Source organism: Gorilla gorilla, chromosome 2 (assembly GCF_029281585.2).
Source record: "Gorilla gorilla gorilla isolate KB3781 chromosome 2, NHGRI_mGorGor1-v2.1_pri, whole genome shotgun sequence".
In the NCBI taxonomy this organism is placed as follows: domain Eukaryota; kingdom Metazoa; phylum Chordata; class Mammalia; order Primates; family Hominidae; genus Gorilla; species Gorilla gorilla.
The window spans coordinates 21,940,009-21,963,694 of NC_086017.1; the positions used below are offsets into that span (position 1 = coordinate 21,940,009).

The 23,686-nt window shown below is 42.3% G+C and overlaps 1 protein-coding gene across 1 annotated transcript in view; it reads left to right on the forward strand.

Annotated features, from left to right (window-relative positions):
• Positions 1–23,686, forward strand: part of SYN2 (synapsin II) — a 180,937-nt gene that overhangs the window by 115,423 nt on the left and 41,828 nt on the right. Inside the window, exons 2-4 of the mRNA XM_031009280.3 lie at positions 14,911–14,968; positions 16,165–16,256; positions 19,943–20,099. Of these exons, the coding sequence (XP_030865140.2) occupies positions 14,911–14,968; positions 16,165–16,256; positions 19,943–20,099 (307 nt within the window). The remainder of the gene's footprint in view (positions 1–14,910; positions 14,969–16,164; positions 16,257–19,942; positions 20,100–23,686) is intronic.

A 23,686-nucleotide genomic window follows, 5' to 3' on the forward strand; every position in this document is an offset into this window, starting at 1 on the left:
ACCAGTTTTATCTGGACAGAGCCAGAATCAAACAGCAAGCTTCAAAATGGCAAATGTCAGCCCAGCTTGAAAAAATGAATTGTCTACAAGTGAAAAAAAAAAAAACCCCACAAAACACGCAAAAAAACCTGAGAAATTTCTCTGATGTCCCCTTGTTATAAATATTACAGAGGAGATTTTTGCATTGGGGTATGAGGTAGGATATGATGATCTCATTTTAAGTTTCCTACACATGAATGACAGAGACAGACTAGAGTCTTTAAGTCACTCAAGTGAAGATAGTCATATACCAAAATTGTTTACACGTAAGGGGAAAGCTATTCTTGGCCTCAGGCTTTTAGCTGTATTTTAGGAAACTCTCTAAAGCACAGAATCTGGAAACTGGGGAAACAATATTTAAGTAGAAATCGCGCTTCTAGAGAGTACTGTCAAGGTTTCTGCTTCATCATTCCCCAAATTCCAAATTATGTGCTTCATAGATCGGCAGAAGTCCCTCTCCTGGCCATTGGCAAACCAAGAAGCAAGGAACTGGCTTTATCCTACTTTATCCCTGTTGCCCTGGCACTTCCTGTCTGCCATATGTATATTCTGTATTATACGATAACTGCACCACCACTGGGCGGTGATTTGTGAATTTCACTTTCATGCTGTACTACCTTTGTTAAAGTCACTTGAAATGCCCTTTCCACATCACATATTGAAATCCTACTGTTTAATTTCTACACTGTCAGAGCCTGAAAATATTAGAAGCCCTGTGGGTAAATCCCCTCCCAAATGAAGAAAAAACAATTCAGATGAATTCCTAATGTACAAAAATTTTTGAATAATGCCAATATTTTAGGTGTAGTATGAAGTGGTTAATAAGATCTGCCTTGGAGTCAGTTTTCCTAGTTTCAAATCCTGAATCTGCCACCCAGTAGTTGTATGACCTTGAACAAGTTACTTAATCTCTTTGTGCCTTAGTTATCTGTAAATTTGGGAGATAATGCTATCTACCTTATATAATTCATTATGAGGATTAATTCATAAGGTGTATAAAGTGGTTAGCACAGGTACTAGTGCTTAATAGATATTAGTTGATATTAATTTTATTGCAGTTATAATTTTGGTGCTTGTACTTTAGATAACAATCTACGGTACTTCTGTCGAACACTAATTTATTTTTATTCTTCTTTGTTTTAGAGCAGGGTAAAGTCTTTCCTTCCCCTTCCCCCTACCAAGTGCCTTTCATATAGGTGAACAAATAATAGGTGCCTAATCTAATGAATCTTTGTTGCATGAGTAAATTAATTAGAATTACAATATTTTGAAAGGCTTATAGAATGTATTTCATTACAACAGCACTACATAATGAACATCTTTTCAAAGGAATGTGTCCAAACACTAGGGGTAAAAATGAACTAGGTTTTCAGGCTAACCAGTTTGAGTTGGTTTTTAAAACTACTTTTTAGAGCTTTTGAATGTGAAGTGTATTTCAATGGATCATTAGAGGTGGCTGAAAGGATGGACAAATTCACTGAGAAAAGAGCAAGAACAGCACTATCTGTCTTCGTACTTCTCTATTAAGGCATGAGCTTATACTCTGGGCTAACCTTGATCTAACAAAAAGGACATTGTATTGAGAAGACATCAGCTTTCCCACCGTGTGATCTTGGTCAACTTTCTCTCTTTAAGCCTCTGTTTCTTTGCCTATGAGAGGATAGCATCTAAGGTCCATTTCTCCATTCAGAGCCTGTGTGGTTCCATGTTGCTAAACTCAAGTGCATCTGGGAACCTGTGGCATGACTCTTCCAGAACAGTGCCAGTTCTCCCAGCCTGCCAAAATTCAGTTGTTAGTGTCTGTTCTGGTGAATAATATCCCCCCTGAACTGGCACCAGTTGGAAAATTGTAGAATGGAATGTGCCACCTGGGTTTGGATTTGGAAATCCAAAGTATTGTTGCCTTGAGGTATGAGGATGTTTCTGCTGCGCCATGGTGGTGAGTAGGCTGATAATGCCAGCCATGTCAGTTTGCACTTGGACCAGGAAAAGAGGATCAAGTCTCCTTTGCTAACAAAAGCAGAATGTGAGGAGATCTCTTTTATTTCCTTGCAGCAATTTGCTCTACGAACTGTGTTCTGATGATGTGGTATTACAAACAGAATCAATGCATCAGCAAAATGATAAAAATAAAACTCCCTTGTGCTTCTATAATACTAAGCTGTTTACATTTTTTTTTTCAGACAGCATCTCACTCTGTTGCCCAGGCTGGAGTGCAGTGGTGTGAACATGGCTCACTGCAGCCTCAACATCCCAGGCTGAAGCGATCCTCCCACCTCAGCTCCTAAGTAGCTGGGACCACAGACACTAGCCACCATGCCAGACTAATTTTTTATTTTTTCGTAGAGACAGAATCTCATTATGTTGCCCAGGCTGGTTTTGAACTCCTGGACTGAAGTAATCCTCCCGCCTAAGTCTCCACAAGTGCTGGAATTACAGGTGTGAGCTACCACGCCCAGCCGATTATTTACATTCTTTATGATACTTGATCTCACAAGCGCTCTGAGTGGAAATCGGGTCCTCAGTTTCTACATCCTGTTATATCACTTAGGGATTTCTATGTGTTGAATTCCAGTCTTCTTCAATTTGGAGGAGAGTTACCTTTCTTGCTCTAAGGAGGCAGCATGGTGGAATGGAAAGGGAACATGGCCTGCCTCAAACTGTTGTTTGATCTTGAACTTGTCAAATTTCCCTCCTTCAGGCTTCTGTTTCTTCACAAGTAAAATAAGTAAAAGATCTGTAAGCAAAATTTTCCCTCTCAGAAGGCTGAGGGAATATTATCTTGTTAATTTTTCATATTATCATGTGAATAAAATGTATAAATACTTCAGTAATTGTTGACTTATACCTAAAATAGAACATTAAGGTGGAAGATGGTCCCATCATACATTGGAAAAAACATATATTTGTCTATATTTATAAATGCCTGACCAGCATTAAAAGAATGAATTCATTTTGTTGAAATGCCTTCCATTTCAAAGAACTCACACAGGAAAGTTTTTTTTAACCCAGTGGTTTTTACATAAAAAGAGGAGGAAAAAAAACCCTGAAATGTGTGGCTGTGGTGCACTTGATACTTTACATTCTCATTTACTCATTCAACAAACATTAGAGCACTAACATGTACCAGGCATTGTAACAGAGCTGGGCATGAGATTGATACAGTGGCTACCACCACAAGGTCGCTATTCTCATGGAGCTTACATTTTGGTTGGGCAGATGGATAATAAGTAGTTGAAAAAATTTCAAAATAGAAATAACGAAGAATAATAAAATGAAGAATCATAAAAAATTTCAAAATAGAAATAATGAAGAATAATAAAATGAATAATAAAAGATTTCAAAATAGAAATAATGAATATTATGAAGATAATATAGAGAATGATGGAGGGGGCACAGAGGAAATACTTTTGTTCAGATAGTCAGTAGAAACATGGGAGGGAATATGTGAGCTGAGACTTACACATTAAAAAAGAAGCAGGACATGCAAAAATCTGAGGGAAAGACGTACAAAAGCCCAAGAGGACAGATAATGTTTCAGGAATACATTAAAGGCAGAGTCATTTAATTCTAACAAACTTTGGAAATGGGTACTGTCCTTACCTTATAGATGAAGAAACAAGGAAGTAAAAGAGCCCAAGTTCAGACCGCAAGTAGAGGACCTGAGATTTAAACCCAGATTAGTCTAGCTCTAAAATTCACACTCTTTCCACTGTGCCACTCAGCAGTTGATGAAAATGCAAAATTTCATGCAAAATGAGAAGGCATGAAGAACTTTTTTCTGTGTAACATGGTGGGGAGGGCACTCTTCCTTCTTTTTGATTCAGGGAGTGTGTATACCCCAGCCAGAAGATGTAAATGGCTATTTGTTTTTGTCATCTGATAAACATATGGTATTGTGTATTTTTGTGTGATATTGTTTTGTGTATTATGGTTCCTTGTTCCCTTAAGTCCCAGGTGGGCAGGTGTCCTCTGCTGGGAATCAAGAAATAGGTCTTTACTGAGAGTGTTGTTATGGGCTGAATGTTTGTGTCCCCCAAATTTATATGTTGAAGCCCTAATCTCTAATATGATGGTATTTGGAGGTGGGGCTTTTGGGAGGTGATTAGGTTGAGATGAGGTCATGAGAGCGGGGCCCTCACGATGGTGTTAGTGTCCTCATAAGAAGAGAGACCACGGCTTGCTCACTGTCCTTCACATGTGAGGACACAGAGAAGGCAGCTGCAAACCAGGAAGAGTGCCCTCACCAGGAACTGAATCTGCTGGCACCTTGATCTGGACTTTCTAGCCTCCAGATCTGTGAGAAATAAATGTTGTTTAAGCCAGCCAGTCTATGGCATTTTGATATAGCAGCCCAAGTGTGTGTGTGTGTGTGTGTGTGTGTGTATGTGTGTACGTATATATATGTGTGTGTGAGTATACATAGGTATATGTGTGTCTGTACATATATACACAGAGAGATGTGTATGCATCTCTGTGTGCGTGTGTGTGTGTGTGTGCATGTGTGTGTGTTATAAAGAATTGGCTTTCACAGTTATGAGGCTGAGAAGTCCCAAGATCTGCAGTGGGCAAATGGGAAACCCAGGAGAGCTAATGATAGTTCCAGTCCAAGTCTGAAGGTCTGAGAACTGGGAGAGCCAATGGTATAAGTTTCAATCTGAGTCCAAAGGCAGGAGAAAAGCTATGTCCTTGCTTGAAGACGGGGAGAAAGCAAATTCTCCTGCACTCCACATTTTTGTTCTAATCAGACCTTCAGTGGGTTAAATGATGTCCATCCTCAGTGGGGAGGGCAATCTGCTTGACTCAGTCTACTCATTCAGATGTTAATCTCATCCAGCAACACCCTCACAAACACATTTAGAAATAATGGTTAAACAAATATCTGGGCACCTGTGGCCTAATCAAGTTAACACATAAAATTAACTGTCATAGATGTGCTTTGTATAAGGCAGTGGTGAGTGTGAGGTTGAGTTGTTGGAGAATAGGAAGGATGTATAAGACACAGTATGCACTATCAGGGGGCTTCTGATACAGAGGGGAAAAGAGACACAAATTAAAAATCAGCTGGTGATACTAGACTGTCTGTTTAAAGTGACAAATCAACAGGTTTCATTCAGACTAGGCTTCCAGAAGGAGGAGAAACTACTGCAGGAGGGGAGGTCAGGGAAGATTTCCTAAGGAGGCAGAACTTGTTTTGGACCTTGAAGAATTATGGCAGGGGTGATTTCACAGTGGTCCAAGGCACAGGGGCTGGGAAACTGTCTGAATTATAGAAGGAGTAGGGCAGGGCTCCTGCATATGCTTATGCAGGTTGTTCACTGTACAAGGACATCTATCTGAGGAGACAAGTAGGGGCTGGGATGCAGCCCCACATTCCACTCACCAATCCAAGTGCCCTGGTGCAGGAGTGTGTCCTGCAGGCATCCTGAGGAAGAGGTGCCTTTTTCTGATTCCTATGGAGACACTGAAGCAGACTTAAGAGATATTAGTTGCAAACAGAAGGGTGAGACCAAATCATGGAGGACATTTCCTTGTATCTAGACTGCTACCAAAGGATGGGAACATTCAGCTCTGGTGACAGCGGTGACTGTGGGTGTGATTCGTGACCGTACGGTGGAGGTAGACCTGCAGTATTCAAGATGCTAGGAGCCTTACATATCTGGCATAAAATAAAGCCAAATCTTCAAAATTATATTTGCCTGCTCTTCAAAGCAAACTTGATAACTGACCCACTTTGCTCCAATATCAAATCAGCCTGATTTAATTTTATAAGCCAGTCATGGAAAGAAAATCTGTCCCATGACTCCAAAGCATTCTGTTCTGTAGCTCCACTATAATTACAGACAAATGCATCTAATCTTCCCGTCATGTGTTCTCCTGAGTTACAGGATTCTTTTTTTTTTTTTCCTGTATTTGATAATCTTGTTATCTTGTGATACTGCATCATTTAATTATTCCCCAAAATAGAGATCTTCAGAAAATCTATTCAGAAAAAGTGATTTGCTGTTCCCAACTGAAATCACAGCTGGGATGTTTACACAGAAATTAGTTATTTTCAGATCTTTGGGATTGCTGCTTTTCTTAAGAGATCTCATCTGCCACATAAGGCTGTTGAAGCCTCCCACAGATCACCTGATGAAATTTCATAAACTCCAGAGAAGGCATTCACAGAGGTCTTCAAGCCTAGGACTCTGTATTAGATTGAGCCTGGTTGCTCTCTCTGATTTTTTTCTTTTTCTTTTTCTTTTTTTTTTTTTTTTTGAGACAGGGTTTCACCATGTTGGCCAGGCTGCACTTGAACTCCTGGGCTCAAGTGATCCTCCAGCCTCAGCCTCCCAGGTAGTTTGGACTGCAGGCACACGCCATAGCACTCAGCTGTCCTCTGATATTAACCTTCAGATATCTAGCTGTGTTCAGTAACTCTATAAACATTTCATGTGTCAAACAGTAGGACAGGCTTTGGTAACACAAAATGAGTAGAGCAGAGTCCTCACCTAAGGAAGTATATGGTCTCTAAACTTGATCATCAAAAGAGTTGGAATTTAATTTGACTAGCTCTGCCACCTTCTAACTGCTACCTTTAAGCAAGTCAGTTAATTCATCTGAGCCTCATTTTTCTATAAAACCAGTAACATTAAGACGACATTCTTGGAAGAGGCATATTGTGAGGATTAATTTGGGTGATCTGAGATGAGTGATTTGATTTGTGTAGGGTCTCTCAGTGTTTGTTTTTTCTTTCCCTCCTCCTCCACACCCATGTGTTGCCTTTGTATCTTTACAGACTGAAGACGACTCATTATTTTAGCTTTACTAAAATCAGAGCCATTTCGTTTTGTTCTGTTTTTCTCTGGACCATTTCTACTTTCATCATGTCACTTTTGTCCAGATAAGTGGACCTAATATGCTGTATCATAAATAGGAAAGCATTACAGCTTGTACAAGATGGGGTTAGGGCATGAGTAGCCCTTTATGTTGGGTTTCCATAAGCTTTCTGGTGATAACTAACATTTTTTTTACCTTTCATTCTATCCTTTTGGTTTTTGCCTGTTACAGCTCACAGGACTGTCTTCAGGAAACAATTTTCTGTCATTCCAGGTTCCTTTACCAGATTGTAGTTGAGCATTCCAGTTCATGATCCTCTGATAAGATTATTTCCCCTGAATGTGTTTTCTTACACTTAGTCACATTAAAACTCCTCTGCCACTTTTCTGCCCACGTCCACATCTTCTTTCAGTTTACCCCTAATCATCTTGGCATTTTAATCCCTGGAAGAGCTGAATGCCATCTGCAACCTTGGCAATTTCCCCATGCACTCTCTTCCACATCATTTATGTGAATGTTAACTAAGACACCATGCAGCTTGCTCTCTATCTAAGAAGTGCCTTACTTGCAGAGCATTTGATATAACAATTTAATCAGTGAATTAATATCAAGGACCAGCCACAGAATGTTGCCTTTATCTGGGAAAGTATTCATGTCTTCCTATTCTTTGTTTCTTATTCTGAACCAAACCAATGATCCATAACAGAAATTTCTCCACGTACTGAAAGTTTTATGGTCCATAAATTAGATAACAAATCCAAATTTGAGTTGAGAACCCCTTCAATGTAAAGCCTGACTGTTTGAGGTCTTATTTATGTCTCTGTTCCAGAACATCTACAGTGGGAGTTCTATAAAGTGTTATGTCATTTCATTAAACCTGATTTTTTAAATGTCATTGTCATTTCCCAGCTAGCTCCTAAGCTCCTAGACCTAATCAATCAAGTGATTAATTGAATTGTCAGGTGAATGCTGTGCAATAGGTATTGGTCTGCCAAGTGCCAGTAAAATAGAAAATTCTGAAGTCTAATTACTACACTGGCTTCTGAAATGATCTTAAGCACTGATTCATTCCCTTCAGTCTTCTCCACATTCCAGAGAAAGCAGTCTCTCAGATCTTAGGCATATCTGACTGTATGATCTCTCTGCTTAAAATCTTTCAGTATTTTCTGAGACAGTTGGGAAAACTTGAATACAGACTCAGTAAAGATGTTAATAAAATTAATTTTGTTTGGTGAGACAATGGCATGGCACTTATATTTTAAAAGTCATTATCCTAGAATATCAGCAAATTAATACAGATGAAGTAGATTAGAGATTACCTGGGACTGAGGGGAGAAGGGAATGGGCACTTATTGCTTATTGGCTACAGAGTTTTTTGTTTGGGATGATGAAAAGTTTTGAAAAATAGATAGTGGTTGTGGTTGCACGACATTGTGAATACCGTTGAAGTGTATACGTAAAAGTGGTTAAAATGGAAAATGTCATGTCTGTTTTGCCACTGTAAATCATAAAAATAAGAATCATTAACAGAATGCTTAAAAATTGACAGGATAAATGACATGATGTTTGGGACTTACTTCAAAATACTCAAACCATAGTCTCAACAACAAAAACAGTGAGGGTAATAGATGAAAAAGATTGGTAAAATGTTGATGATTATTGTGGATATTTCTGCAGTGAAAAGTTGTAAAAAATCATTTGGAGACTAGCCCTCAAGTTCCAGAGACTTCACCTGACATTTAAAGCCCTTTGCTCTGCCACTTCCCTGCCTTGGGAACCTCTGGTCTTCACTGTTCAGCCAGCAGTGTGCTGGGCCCCTGTAGTGCCCAGAGCCTCACCCAAGCTTCTGTGCGTTTGCCCTTACATTTCAATTCTGCATCCTCCTTCCTATGTGGCTAATTCCTACTCATTCTTTAAGACTCAGTTCAGTCTCTTTGGAGCATTCATGGACTTCTCCAGGCAGGGAGAATGGCTCCCTCCTTTGGGTTCCCATAATGCTGTGCTTGTATGTCTACTGCAGTTGATACCCTGAATTATAATCTTTTGTTTTTGTTTCTGTCTCTCCACTGACATATGAGGTAGAGGAAACTTGCTTTCCACTGTACATCCTCCTGGACTGTATGAAACTTTTATTATTATTTTAGTTGTGTGCTTGAATTTTTTTTTAAAGGAAAAGATTAAAAGGTAGAAATGTGAGTGCTAGATGTAAATCTGAAGAGTTGAGTGGGAACTTAGCAGTGACCCCCATGTAGATATTGGTGTCCTTTTGTAGACTGTGCTTTCTGTACTTTGTTATCACTAATGGTTGCCAATTTTTATAGTTCCAGCACCTACCACTGGATGCTCAGTAAATTTTTGCTGAATTTAGTGACAAACCACGGCGTTTCTTTCTACAAGTTGCAAAAGCCAGCTATCCAGCTTCTTTGAGGGAGGGAAGTGGATGCATACTTGTTAGAAGAGACAGTTAATGTTTGGGTATGGTTTTTCAGAGCAGCAAATAAGCAGCTGGAGGGATACCCCTGTGCTATTAGAGTCTGTATGACTATTCAGCCAGTGCAGTGAATGGTGAGCTGTGACTGCAATCAGCTGCAGTACTCATCTTGCCAGTGGGTGGCGGCCGGCACTCACAAACTTGCACCAGGACAGGCAGGCATGATTTTTACCCTAACAGTGTAGGTGGGGAAATAGGAATCTCCTACTATTTCTAGTTTATTTTCTAACTTCTTGAAGCCTTCAGATGTTTGGTTGAAAGAACAAGGCCTGAGTCAGAGTCAGTAAGAGCTAGAAACTAGCACCTTGTTAAAGGTAAATGTCTAGACCAGTGCTAGATATTTACTAGGTGCTGGACTGTTTACAGAGCTCTGGGAAAGTCTTTTCCTCCCTAAATGCCTTCTGGAGTATGTGAATCCATCTTCAGTGCTGTCATCTTCTAGCCTGAGATTTGCTCCTTATGCAAATTCCAGTCGTCTTGGGAGGATTTATACTCTAGGCTGTTTCAGGTCCATTAGCTCCAATATAGACAGAGATTGAAAACAGATTTTCATGTGGAGGAGGAGAGGAAGGAAAGAACCTGACCCTCAGGATTGACACATGTGAGAAGAAGATGGCAGTGCCTGCAGGAATAGGCTCTGTCCTGAGGGTGCTCTCTTCTGGTTTTCTCCAGTGGTCCAGCCCAAACCACCACTCCTAACATCCCAGTCAATAAGCAAGTCCTGATTGTGAGGCCACTAAGTCACAGCTCTGTGAAGGATTTGGAAATTTATGGATATAATGATTATATTTGTACAGGCCTAGAGCATATAATCAAACAATAAGACATAATCAGTATTTAAAATCAAAAATTTTCTGAAAAATCCAAGACTCACATATGGATCATCCCTGCTCTGAAGCATTGTTACATAATCTAGTGGTCTGAGGCGTAGGTGGGGGAGCAGTGTCTGATTATTAGACAACCGACTTTGAAAGGTGGTATCAGATGATGATGCTGTGAGCCAAATATCATGAGCAGACAATAAATGTGATGAAAGTTCAGAAAAGGAAGAAGCCATGTTGGCTGTAGTCATATTAAAATAGCATAAATGTTTGCTGCTTTTTGCTAACAGTGCTTCATATTTGCATAAATTTCAGCATTTCCAAAACTTTCATGTCATCTGATTTCATTAAATCTTCACAACCACCTGTGAGCCAAACATTATTAAATGAGGTAAAATACATAAAACACTTAGAATAGTGCCTAGTACATCACAGGTGTTCACTATTAAGATCACCATTAGCCCTATTTTATAAATGACACAACTAAGACTCAGAGACGCATTATTTGCCCAAAGTCACACAGCTGAAAAGTGGTAGAAGTAGGCCTGAACCTAGCTTCCCTGGCTTCTATTTCTAGAACTCTTTCTCCATTATCCCATGCATAAAAGAGGGCGTATTTAAGCTAGGCTTGCCTGGGTTAGGCCAAGTTTTGTGGGGGCGTTAGGAGAGAAGTCTCTGAAATCATATTCCTCAGCCTCACAAGCCCTAGTTGTTAGGTGGATGGGAATTGATGAAGGTATTCACTTCCTTGAGTAACAAGAGTTAAATCTAGAAGCTTCTGCTCATTTTAGCAATAAGGGGAGATGGTTCATTACCTGGTCCATCAAGGAAGCTGCAAGCCATTAAACTTACATAGGTCCTCAGCTGCTAGGCTTGTTAAGAAAAATGTTACAATAGGGGGAAATTGACAACACAGGCACTACAGATATTTTTAGTCTGTGTTTCAAGGATGTACATGTTGGGTTCTGTTTAGGATTGAGCACAAGGGGATGAATTTAGATTTATGTGACAAGACTGCCAATCAGAAAGTTCATATTGGCGAGGCATGGTGACTCACTCCTATCATCGCAGCACTTTCAGAGTCCAAGGCAGGAGGATTGCTTGAGCCCAGGGGTTCAAGAACAGCCTGGACAACATAGTGAAACCTTGTCTGTACAAAAAAAAATTTAAAAATTAGCCTGGCGTGGTGGCATGTGCCTGTAGTTCCAGTTACTCTGGAGGCTGAGGCAGGAGGATCACTGGAGCTCAGGCAGTCGAGGCTACAGTGAGCTATGATTGCACCACTGCACTCTAGCCCGCGCAACAGAGCAAGATCCTTTCTCAAAAAAAAAAAAAAAAAAAAAAAAAAAAAAGTCCGTACTGGGCATCTTATCTGTTCCTATCTTATGCAAGGGACTGTGTGGGAAAACTAAGGGAAGTAGAGTAGTTTTCCCAAACTTTCAAATGCTGGTAAGAGTGGTATCATCTTTTTCTTGGGTGGGGGACAGTTTGGGAATATCAGTAAAAACCGTAACTGTGTCTGTTCCTTGTACCAGCACTTCTGTCATAAATTATTCATCCTATGGATATATTTTTAAATGTAAGCCATTGTAGCACTGTTTGTAATAGCAAAAACAAGAAGCTAGAAATCTAATGTGCTCACCAATATATAATGCCAATGCCAATAAATGTTTACCAATAAAATACTGTATGTCCTTCAAATGGAATTTCATGCAACTATTAAAAAGGAAGAGGCCCATCAATATGTGCTGAAAGCATATCACTAAGATATATTTTTAAGTGCAAAAAACAAAAGTGTAAAAAAATTTATGTAGCATGCCATATGTATGTGTTTGAAGCATATATGTATGCAGGTATAGCCACACATTTTTTCCCCTCCACTGGAAGTATATGCTTATAATTGATAATGGGAAGTATATGTGATAAGAGAGGAATGGGAAAAAAGAACATTTTACTTTTTGTTTTATCCTTTTATATAATTTTAAAGATAGATTGATTGATTGGTTTAACCACATGATATACTATTTTTAAAAAATTTAAGCCTCCCTAAGGTCATACAACCAGGAAAGGGTACAGCTAGAATTCACACCCCAGATTGTGATTCCAGAGCCCATCCTCTGGATTCTAGCACACTGCCCTGTACTAGTGTTCTCTTAGTATCAGGAAAGACTTCTATCATTTGCTAGCAAGTTACACAATTTTTCATGAAAATACCTAGAATCAAAATGTCCAAGAGCCTGGAGCTGCAAGAATGTGCTCATTCTCCAGAAGAGGGCTCTGTGCCCCATCTGCCGGCCATCTTGGCTCCTTTTCTATAAGGTTGTGGCTCAGCCAAGAGAGGTCAGTGACCCTGGGCCAGGAAACACACACTAAGATTTCCAACAGGACAAATTACCTTAAGGAAAAGGCATTAGGATAGCTAGAGAGGTGGGGGTGGAGGGAAGGCATGAAAACAGTTCATTAGCCAACTTGGTCAATGGGCAGGTGCAGGAAGTGGCAGATAAACCCAGCCAGAATCTATAAATATATTTCAATATCAGTGTTCAAAACCCACAAAATAAATGAGTGAATTAAGAAACTTGGCAACATGTAAGCACCTAGATGTAAACTCTTAGTTCTAGCCTTAACTCCCATGAACTTTTCTTTCTGATTTGGGCATGTTATTTAATTGTCCTGGGCTTCAGTTTCCCCATCAGCCAAATGGACCACATTATCTCTCTTGGCTCCTTCACAGAGTTGTGAGGAACAACTAGGGCAAGGAACATGCTTTGCAAATGCAAGGCATCATACGAAATGCGAGGTTATTGTTAATGTCTCTGAGATTTACCTCACAGAAGGAGAGCTATTTTGAGACAGGAAAATAGGAGGAAGCATCAGAAAAGCATTGCTGATAACAAGGTAGACATACCTCACCAATGAAAGAAAGGGATCTCATGGGTCATTCACTCCAGTTCCTCCTTTTTATAGTCATGGACAAAAACCTGCAGAGTCCAAGGTCTGCAGAGAAGTGATAGTGCCATACTAGACTCTATTAGTTAAACCTGTAAATAAAATGGAATAGTAGCCAAAGAAAGGGAATATACTACAGGGCCCCTGCCTGAGGGGCTCACTGAGCTGTGAATGTTGATCAGGGTCCTGGAAACAAGCTGGTGTGAAGCTTAATAAGAAATTGGGGCAGAGGTGGGGGGTGGACTTAAGTGGTCCAGCTCCAGGATGGCTGAGTGCCTCAGAGGAGCAATTTGAGGGTGGCCAGGGACTTGGATAGGACAAATGACAACTTCCTAGAACGAGGTGTTCCAGAACCCATAGAGAAAAGGAAACAGCCTGGCCTCGTCCCGGGTAGTTGACAGGAACCAGGGTAGGAAGTATTTGTAGTGGGACTAATGCTCACATCATTAAGTCCCTTGTGAGTGGAAGAAGGAAAATGGGAATAAATGCAATGCAGCACACACAGGGCAAGTCCGTTTTTGTAGTGGTGTCAGCAGAGATGGAGAGAATAGATCACCAGGGGGAGACAGTGCCTGCAGTGTGAAGGGCAGTGGGCTCAGAGTGCCACAGACTTAGATGTGAATACTGGTTCTGCCACTAACTTGCTATAGGGCCTTGAATACACCATTTTCAATTCTGAATCTTGGTTTCCTTGTCTCTGAAATTAAGCCCTTTCTCTGTATCTTATACGTTGTTAGGACTAAATGAGATGTTCTTGAAAACAACTTGCATGTAATTCCTAGAACATGATGCCCAATAAATATTGGTTTATTCCTTCATTTTGGGGACAAACTCCCAAAAAATCTCCAATGAAATATTACAGTTGGAAATTTCAAGCACTGGAAAAGCAGGCTCAACTTACCTAACAGTTAGAGTATGGAAAGGCCCTTTTGACAAATGGAGAACCAGCCTAAAAGGACAGATAAGGAAATCTAATGTGGGGAGGGCAGGTTAGAAGCAAAGTAGGAATTAATATAAATATAAGCATAAAAATATCTGCTTATAAGGGATTAATTACTTATTACAGGGGATTAATTAATGCATTAATGTGAGGTTCCTCTAGATCTGTGACAAACTGGGAAGATACTATGTACTGTGTAACTCACCTTGACCCATTTTCTTGACTGCTCAGAAATGTGGGCTAAGTTTTGTGTTCAAATGCAATGGCTTCCCTCAGTCTTTTCCCGCTACCTTCTATTTTGGTCTAATTAATTTCCTCTCATTCATTGATTGTTCTTTAATCCTTATTTTGTTGGTTATATTTTTAAATTACTAATTGCCTCAGGTCCTCTTTGTATGGGTATGAAGAAGTAAAGTGATAATAACAGTTTCTTTAAAAACTAAAAATCCAAGGGTGGATACCAAATAGAAAACCATAGTAAAATGAAGGATCAAGGAAAATAAGGAAACTACAGAGATGTATAAAGCTGATCTAGCCTTTATGAAGAATAAAACTGGGGAAATTCCTATTTCTAGATGCATTTTATAGCCAAAAGACCAGAGATGTTATAACAAAACCTGATAATGAAGGGATGTTTTGGATTATTTTATAGATGGGTAAATTGAGGTTAAAAGAGAGGAAATGGTTTGTCTTGTGGTGATCTCATAGCAGAATGTGGATCAGAACCCAGGTCTCTTGACCCTCATTCTGGAGATCTGTCTGCTGTGGTCCTCTTCTTTGTAATAGTAAATGTCTGACTTTAAATACTTGCACAAAACTAATTTGTGTGGGTTTATTCTTTTCTCCAGGGCCAAGTGCTTTCGGGGCAAAAAAGTCCTTGGAGATTATGATATCAAGGTGGAACAGGTAATCAGCCTGAAGCCCAGAGCTGCATCCGCGTCATCACAGTTTCCTCTTGGCATGCCAGAGTGAACCATCTTGTTCTGCTGAGTGGAATACTGTGTCCATCATTGGGTTCTGGACTCTGCATCTCCTCTCTCTCCTATCCTTTGCCCAGGACCTTTCTGACTGTGAGGCATGGTCCTGGAGTCTGCATCTTTTCATTTCTCTGATTCCTTTTTATGGCTCTAGTGTCTGTAGATGAGCAAGCAGTTTGGTTCTTAGGACCCTCTTGCAGTGTAAGGTTCCCAGACTGAGGAAAACCTTAGAGGTCTTCCCAGAATATTGCATGTTACCTCCGTATTGTTGGTGGCAAGATATTTCTCGGTAGGCACATGTCTGCCGTTCAGGTATGCTGCCGCGAGTGATGGCTCCTTTGGGCCTGAGGCTATACTTTAGAGGAAACTTAGAAAAGAACACTTCCTTGTTTTAATACAGTGAATCACTGAAAGTCCAATTTTTTTTTTTTTTTTTTTTACCTTCCTCCATCCTTTGCTTCATAATAAATAGTGATTGGGTCCATTTGGGGAAGAGGAGGATGTTCAGTTTCAACAATGCGTGTATTTCCTATGTGATAAAAGAAGTTTCTCATCATTCATTATACAGTGTGTTATGACTTACTGACTGTTTTCAAACAACTTGTTACATAGGCAAGATTGATAAAAATTATTCCCATTTTATAGATCGGGGAAATGGAAACCTAGAGAGTACAAGTAACTTGCTTAATGTTTTATGCAGCTAGGTAGGGGGAAAGCAGAACTAAAAACTAGTTGCCTAAATTTAGACCTAGTGCTTTTATGTTGAAACTGATAAAAAGACATTTGTCTCAGTCCACATTCTCGCTCTGTAGAGAGGCAGCACAAAGGATGCTGGGCTGGGAGTTAGAGGACCTGAGTTTTGCTCCTTTCTCTGCCAATAAGTTTTGTTTGTCCTGAAAAGTTACTTAACTGCTCTGAGCCTCAATTTCCTCCTTTGGTAAATGGGGATAATTATCTCTGTCCCACCTTCATCACAGTGTTGCTATTAGAATTAGACTAACTCAGTATGTGAACATGTTTTGAAAACTGTATATAAATGTTTGGTGGTAGGGATGTTGCTGCTGCTATGTAGAGGACTTGGTGAAGTCAGGATTGTGAACTTATTCCCCTATTATTATTTTCCAGGCAGAATTTTCAGAGCTCAACCTGGTGGCCCATGCAGATGGCACCTATGCTGTGGATATGCAGGTTCTCCGGAATGGCACAAAGGTTGTCCGGTAAGGGTCTTTCTGTCCTCAGGATCATTGTGAGTGTCTCCAGAGTTACTACCTCTGGCTCAAAGAGGTGGTTTCTAAGTCAGGTGTTGGAGTGAGTTAGCAGTGCTATGTATGGTATACAGAATTTAATGATGTGTGTTGTGCAGAAATAGTAGAAAAGACAGAGAAAGCCAGCTTCTCGCTGAGCTTAGTCCAGTGGTAGAGAAAACAACCTGAAGCTTCACAGACTGAGAGCTCACTTAGAGATAACTGGATTCCTTATAGGATTATTTCCCCCAACCCCTTCAGCCAGTGCAGCTCTGTGCTTTTATCCTGCATACATTTCCCTTGGAAAACAGAGTTACATTGCTTTAAAACAAACAAACAGACTTGCAAATGTCTGATGTAGTTCAGCCTTCCATTTTACATTGATTTGCTTAGATTCCCCTAGTGAGTTGTGGCAGAGCCCTGTCTTCTATGTGAGATCACTTGACTCTCCATCCTGTATTCTTTCTGTATTCCTCGTTCCTGGGAACTCTTAAGTCTGTTAGAAAAACCTAGGGCTGGAAGAGACATGGTGGGTGGAAGAAAATTAGCAATTATTGAGCACTTACATGCCAGGTGGTATGCTGGATGCCTCATAGATGTGATGTTGTCATACTCACAGAATTTTGTGAGGGAGGTAATGAGAATTCCAGACTGGAAAGTGGCGGAGCTGGGAGAGGGGGCGGCGGGAAATGGTTTCAACAAGTGTTATTCTTCCCAGGAGCTCAGTATGGCTTCGGGTTTTCAGACATCAGTCTTGTTCCAAGAAGAGTCTTCACCTCACTCTCTTCTCCACCTCAGTCTACAGTAACCTGACAGGCTTCCAGTGTCCAACAGGAACTGGATTGGTGACAGGAAAGGCCAGACTGGAGGTGTCTGGGACCTAACAACAGGAAATACGAGCTTGTCCATTCTGAAGATCAAGAAAGAAGACAGAAAAAGAGATGTCCATCCGGGTGGGGAGTGAGCTCAGGTAGCCCCTACAAGAGAAAATGGATGGGCTCCTCCAGCTGTAGGTAGAGAGGGTAATGGGGATGCATGAACACAAGCAGGTGGTGACAGAGAGGCCCAAAAGCAGGGCAAGAATAAAGGCAGGCCCTTCTGGGTACCAGGGTAGGAACTCAGGGGCTGGCCACAGTGTACAGCTCAATTCCTGTAACTGGGGTGCAGGATTGGAGTTGTATTTCAGGCATACAGCTGGTGCCAGCTTCCCAGAACTGGGACACAAGAAGGTCAGAGCAGCTCTAACAGATGCCATATTTCTGTTTGTTTGTTTGTTTAATAGATTGAGGGGATTCATGTACAGATTTGTTACATGAATTATGTACATTATGTAATGGTGAAGTTTGGGGTTCTAGTGTTCCATCACCCAAATAGTGAGCATCATATCCAATAGGTAATTTTTCAGCCCTCATCCCCCCTCATCCTCCCCTCTTTTGGAGTACCCAGTGTCTATTGTTTCCATCTTTATGTCTATGTGTACCCATTATTTGGCTCCCACTTATAAGTGACAAATGCAGTATTTGATTTTCTGTTTCTGAGTTACTTCACTTAGGATAATGGCCTCCAGCTCCATCTTTGTTGCTGCAAAAGACATGATTTTATTTTTTTTAATGACTGTGTTGTATTCCATGGTGTATGCTATATATATTTTCTTCATCCAGTCATCCACTGATGGATACTTAGGTTGATTCCATGACTTTGCTACTCTGAATAGTGCTGCAATAAACATATGAGTACGGGTGTCTTTTAATATGATGATTTATTTTCCTTTGAGTAGATACCCAGTAATGGTATTGCTGGGTCATATGGTAGTTCTACTTTTAGTTCTTTGAGAAATCTTCATATTGTTTTCTGTAGAAGTTGTACTAATTTACATTCCCACCAACGATGTAAAAGCTTAAGTCCTCGAGTGGCCAAGGAAGGCTCCTTCAACCCTCACTTTAAAAGACTAATCTCAGCCTGGGTGGGGCTGGGGCTGGAGGTGGTGAGCGGATGGCTGCCTGGGCAGAGAACCAAGTAGGTCATTGTATATCATATGACTCTGCTGAGGCTTAGTGCCTTGGGAGTAGATGCTGCCACAGAACTGACTCTCTGGGAAGGTGGGGTTTCTCTGAAGCTCAGACATAAAAACAGGGGTCGTGGTCCTCTGGAATAGCAGTGGCTAGAAGCTTTGCTGGCTAGAGGGGAAACGCAGGAGCTTTCCCATGCATGGGAACATTCTGTACTCTCAGGGCTTCCTGTAGCCATTGCTCAACCTCAGTTCTGCGAAAAATATTTGTACCCCTCCCTAGCCTCCGCTTTGGAAGAATAACATTGGGAAGTCTGGCATCTGTCCTCAACCAGCCTGGCCCCTTGCTCTCCTGGGGGCCTGATGAGGGCATTGCCTATTTTAAGGAGCAGCTTTAAGGAGTCAGAAAAGGACACTGAGATCATGGACCTCTGTGGCAGTGTGGTGAAGGGAGCCAAGTACTGTCTGTTGTCTTCAGTTTTCCAGGACCTGCTTTGAGCTCCAACTCGAAAGCCACAAGGAGCTTCAGGCTCTTATACGGCCTCATGAAGTCAAGGAAAAATATTTTTCACTTAAGGTGTGAGAGTCTAAAAGTGTTTCTTCCCTCCTAAGGGTATTTGTACCTTAGAAAAAGGCAGTGCTTAGCCCAGAGGAGAGAGGAAATGTCAGAATTCTGTTCCTCATATCTCCTTTGGAAAGTACCATAATATTGGCCAGGCATGGTGGCTCGCACCTGTAATCCCAGCACTTTGGGAGGCCAAGCGGGGCAGATCACTTGAGGCCAGGAGTTCAAGACCAGCTTGTCCAACATGGCGAACATGGCAAAACCCCATCTCTACTAAAACTACAAAAAATTATCTGAGCATATTGGTGTGTGCCTGTAATTCCAGCTACTTGGGAGGCTGAGGCACAAGAATCTCTTGAACCTGGGAGGCGGAGGTTGCAATGAGCTGAGATCGCGCCACTGCACTCTAGCCTGGGCGACAGAGCAAGACTTGTCTCAAAAAAACAAAAAATACAAAAACCAAACAAACAAAAAAGGAGAGTACCATAATATCCCATTTCCCAGTCCAGAAAGGAATAATAATAATAAAATTACAACCGTTGCTCATGCATGCACTCCCAGCACTTTGGGTGACTGACGTAGGAGAATCACTTGAGCCTAGGAGTTTGAGATCAGCCTGAGCAACATAGTGAGACCTCATCTCTCCAAACAATGAAAAAATTAGCCAGGGGTCATGGCACTTGCCTATAGTCCTAGCTACTTGAGACGCTGAGGCGAGAGGATCACTTGAGCCCAGGAGTTCAAGAACAGCCTGGGCAACATAGTAAGACCCTGTCTCTCCAAAACATAAAGAATTAATTGGGCATGGTGATGTGTGCCTGTAGTACTACTTACTTAGCAGGCTAAGGCAGGAGGATCACCTGAACCCAGGAGTTTGAGGTTACAGTGAGCTATGGTTGTGCCACTGCACTTCAGCCTGGGCAACAGAGTAAGACCTGTCTCTAAAATAACAACAGTAAAATGAGGAGCTTGGACTAGGTGGTTCCTAAGCCCTCTTCTTTATCTTGGGTTTTGGAAATTGGAACCAAAATGATACATGGCCTGAAGTGCTGGTTAATGGCAAACCTGCCTCTACCTTCTCACCAGGTCCTTCCGGCCAGACTTCGTGCTCATCCGACAGCATGCATTTGGCATGGCGGAGAATGAGGACTTCCGCCACCTGATCATTGGCATGCAGTATGCAGGCCTCCCCAGCATCAACTCACTGGAATCCATATACAACTTCTGTGACAAGCCATGGGTGGTGAGTGAGGCCCCTTTCCCCCAAGTAAAAGGGTAGGATTCAGGCCCTACATCTCCCAGGTCCCTAGCAGGGACTCAAGATGCAGTAGGCCCCAGCCCCAGGAGGGTCCCTACATCTCCCAGGCCCCTAGGAGGGTCCTCAAGATGCAGTTGGCCTCAGCTAAGAGGATGTGAGAGGAGCTTCCCCTGGGACATGGGGGAGGGCTGGCCATCAGAATAGCACAGCATCACCTGTCACAGGCTCGGCACCTTTGCTGCGGAGTGGACCTTTGGCCTCACAACAAAGTCGCACAAAGATACCGTGAAGAAGCCCTTATAGGTCTGTAGGCTCTGCCCTTGGCCATAGGCTGCAATGATAAAAATGTCTGTTTCTTGCCTCCTAGAATGATTAAACTTTTGGAAAGGCCTGAGCCCAGTGACAACCAAGGGAATAGTCCAACTCAGGTAGTGACAGAGTCCTACCAAGTGGTTCAGCAACCTGAAAATGAAATTTATCCACATGCATGTGAATCAGATACTTATGAGCTAGAAGTGTCTTGGAGATCATCAAAGCCTGACCCTAATTCTGACCTTAACCTTTCATGATAGAGATATGAAAATTAAAGAAGGAAAGTAAGGTGTAGAAAACTACTTACTATAGGATGCCAGTTTCTGAGATTTTTCTGTTAATTTCATTTAATCCTCACCTTACAAGGAAGATATTATTATCATTATTGTCACTTTTTACAGAGAAACAAAACCCAAAAAGGATTAAGTAACTTGCCAAAGTTATAGTGCCAGGATTTCTCTACATCCCACTGCCTCTCCCATAGATTGAGGCTCCAATATAAGGAGGAAACTGTTCTGGTTTTCTCTTCCTTGGCCAATTTGGAAATCTAGGAGGGCAGTGGAAACTTTTAGGCAGATAGAAAAAGTGGGGCTAGGAGGGAGAGTGACTTATGATGGCTTTGGGGGCACTCTGGCTTCCCCTCCGACCACTGAGGGGACCCAGCTCCTCTGCTGGCTCTGCTACTCCAGGCTGGCCCTCTCAGAAGGTAACACCTACCCCTAATCACATCCTCATTGGCTTGCAGTATGCAGGCCTCCCCTGCATCAACTCACTGGAATCCATTTATAACTTCTGTGACAAGCCATGGGTGGAAAGTGAGGCCCCCTTCCCCCAGGTAAAAGGCTAGGATCCAGACCCTGCATCTTCCAGGCCCCTAGGAGGGACTTCTGGACCCCAAGATGCAGTAAGCCCTTCTTGTTTTGTAAAAATGAAATTTCAGCTGTCACACACCCTGGATTGCCAAGGTTCCTGGCACTTGTGGCTAATTGTGAAGTTTCCACGCCTTTACACCACTCAGAGAGCTGAAGAGGGGTGTGTGTGTGTTTATGTGTGTGTGTTAACCAAACAGATCTGTCACTTCTGCTCTTGATCTTTTTTTTTCACCCTGGAACTAACAGCTTTCTTTTTCCTTTTGAAGCCAGGGAGAGCTTGGAGTGTAAGAAAAAGATCAATGGACAAGTAGTCAGGAGGGCTGGGAGCTGCCATGATTAAGGAGGGGGTTGGGTTCCCAGGCTCCACTTGTTCAGCCTTTCCTTCTGCGTGGCCTGAGGCATCTGGAATCCTAGATTCTGCAGAAACACGCTAACAGAGAGTGTGATTTTAGTATGTTGCCAATCACAGAAGAGCATATGTGAGACCTTTACCAAGTGTCTTTTTTGTGGACCTCCCCTTTCTCCTCAGTCACATGTCCTTCCTACGGCACACATGTCCTAACCCACGTGCACCCCCAGTACTTGTCAGAATTTGACTCTCTCCTAGCCACACAGGGTGATCCTGCTATTAGCAGCTTTTTCTGGGTGATTTCACTACTTATCAACCCTCTGACCGAACCTGTGCCCCAGTTTCTTCATCTACAAACTGGGAATAATAGTAGCACCTGCCACCACTTTGACAGCCTGGTTGTTACAGGCTCCTAGTATATGGGTTCTCTTAAAGAAATTTGTGGCCAGACGTGGTGGCTTACGCCTGTAATCCCAGCACTTTGGGAGGCTGAGGCAGGCACATCACAAGGTCAGGAGATCAAGACCATCCTAACTAACACAGAGAAACCCGTCTCTACTAAAAATACAAAAAAAATTAGCCGGGTGTGGTGGCAGGTGCCTGTAGTCCCAGCAACTTAGGAGGCTGAGGCAGGAGAATGGCGTGAACCCGGGAGGCGGAGCTTGCAATGAGCCAAGATCGCACCACTGTACTCCAGCCTGGGCGACAGAGCGAGACTCTGTCACAAAAAAAAAAAGAAAAGTGTTCCCTGTTTTCTTTTCCTAAACTGTGCCAGAGGCCAGGGCAGGAAGAATGGGGAGAGCCTGTGGCTAGGGCTTTGCTCCTCTCGGGATCTGGGATCTGGTGAGGGGTCACACTCTCACCCATTCACAATCTGAGCACATTGCCTTGGGCCCTGCATGAGAACAGCAGGGCTCCCTGGCCAGACCCCAAGTTCTCCCTGCAGTTTCACTAAGCAGCTGCCACATGAATGACGTTTTACATATTGTTCTCTGCTAGTTCATGGGAGTGGACAAATTTGGTGACTGTGAGGGGAGGGTCCCTTTCAGTTGATGACTTTGGGTTGTGTTTCTCAATATCTTTACTATGACTGCTGTTGGTGTGAGGAGATACTTTGATTGGGTTGGAAAAGGCTCTGCCTTGCACAGCTGTGTCTCTGAGCACATTGCTGTCTCTGAAGTTAGTCAGGGCAAGCCACTGGGATTTGGGGAGCAGAAGTGGACCTGTCAATGAAAGCAGCATTCCAGACAAAGCAAGAATGGCACCACCCTTTATTGCTGCCAGTCTATCTGAAATTCCGTGAGTCTTTCTGGGTTTTTGGAGATAAGTGCACCAGAGTTAAATTAAATCATTTAATTTCCAGGAGTGATAGGCATAGGGACACATTACTCAAATGGATCTGGAATCCCATTTTTTTCCAAGAAATCTTTCTTGATTCATTGGATGAGTGGCTATAATGGACATATCTTACTATTAATTGCCAACAGCACCCCCAGCTCCCAAATTCATTCTTTTGTCTATGTGTAGAGGAAACAGCCCTTATCAGATGTTACATTTGTTTAATTGGTGACTGTGTGGCTGTGATTTAATCTAAGTTTCCAGGGAGCTATGGGTTAGATGCCAAGCTCACTACCTTGAGCAGACAGGGACTGCTGGAGAGGAGGGTGGGGTGAGCTCCCTGAGACCCAACGAGAGCCTGGGAACTGGCTGCCATTATTGTGTTGGCTGTCCCAGGGCTCTGGGAGTCTGCCACAGGCTGTCCTGGCATCTGTGTGGTGTCTGTGTAACTCCCCCACATGCTGGAAAGGTAGGGCCCCACATGTCTTGGTGCCATGCCAGAGCGTGGGCTGCAGCAGGACAGAGGTCGTTTGGCAGAGCTGGCATTAACTCCCTAGGGATGCTGGAGAGCCTTGGGAGCACAGGCAGGTGTCCAGAGGCAGAGCAGAAGTCCAGCCAGGCCCAGATGGGCAGGCAGGACGTAAAGGTCAGATGAGCAGGTGCGGAGAATCAGAGAAGGCAGGAAAGGTCTGAGGGTTCGT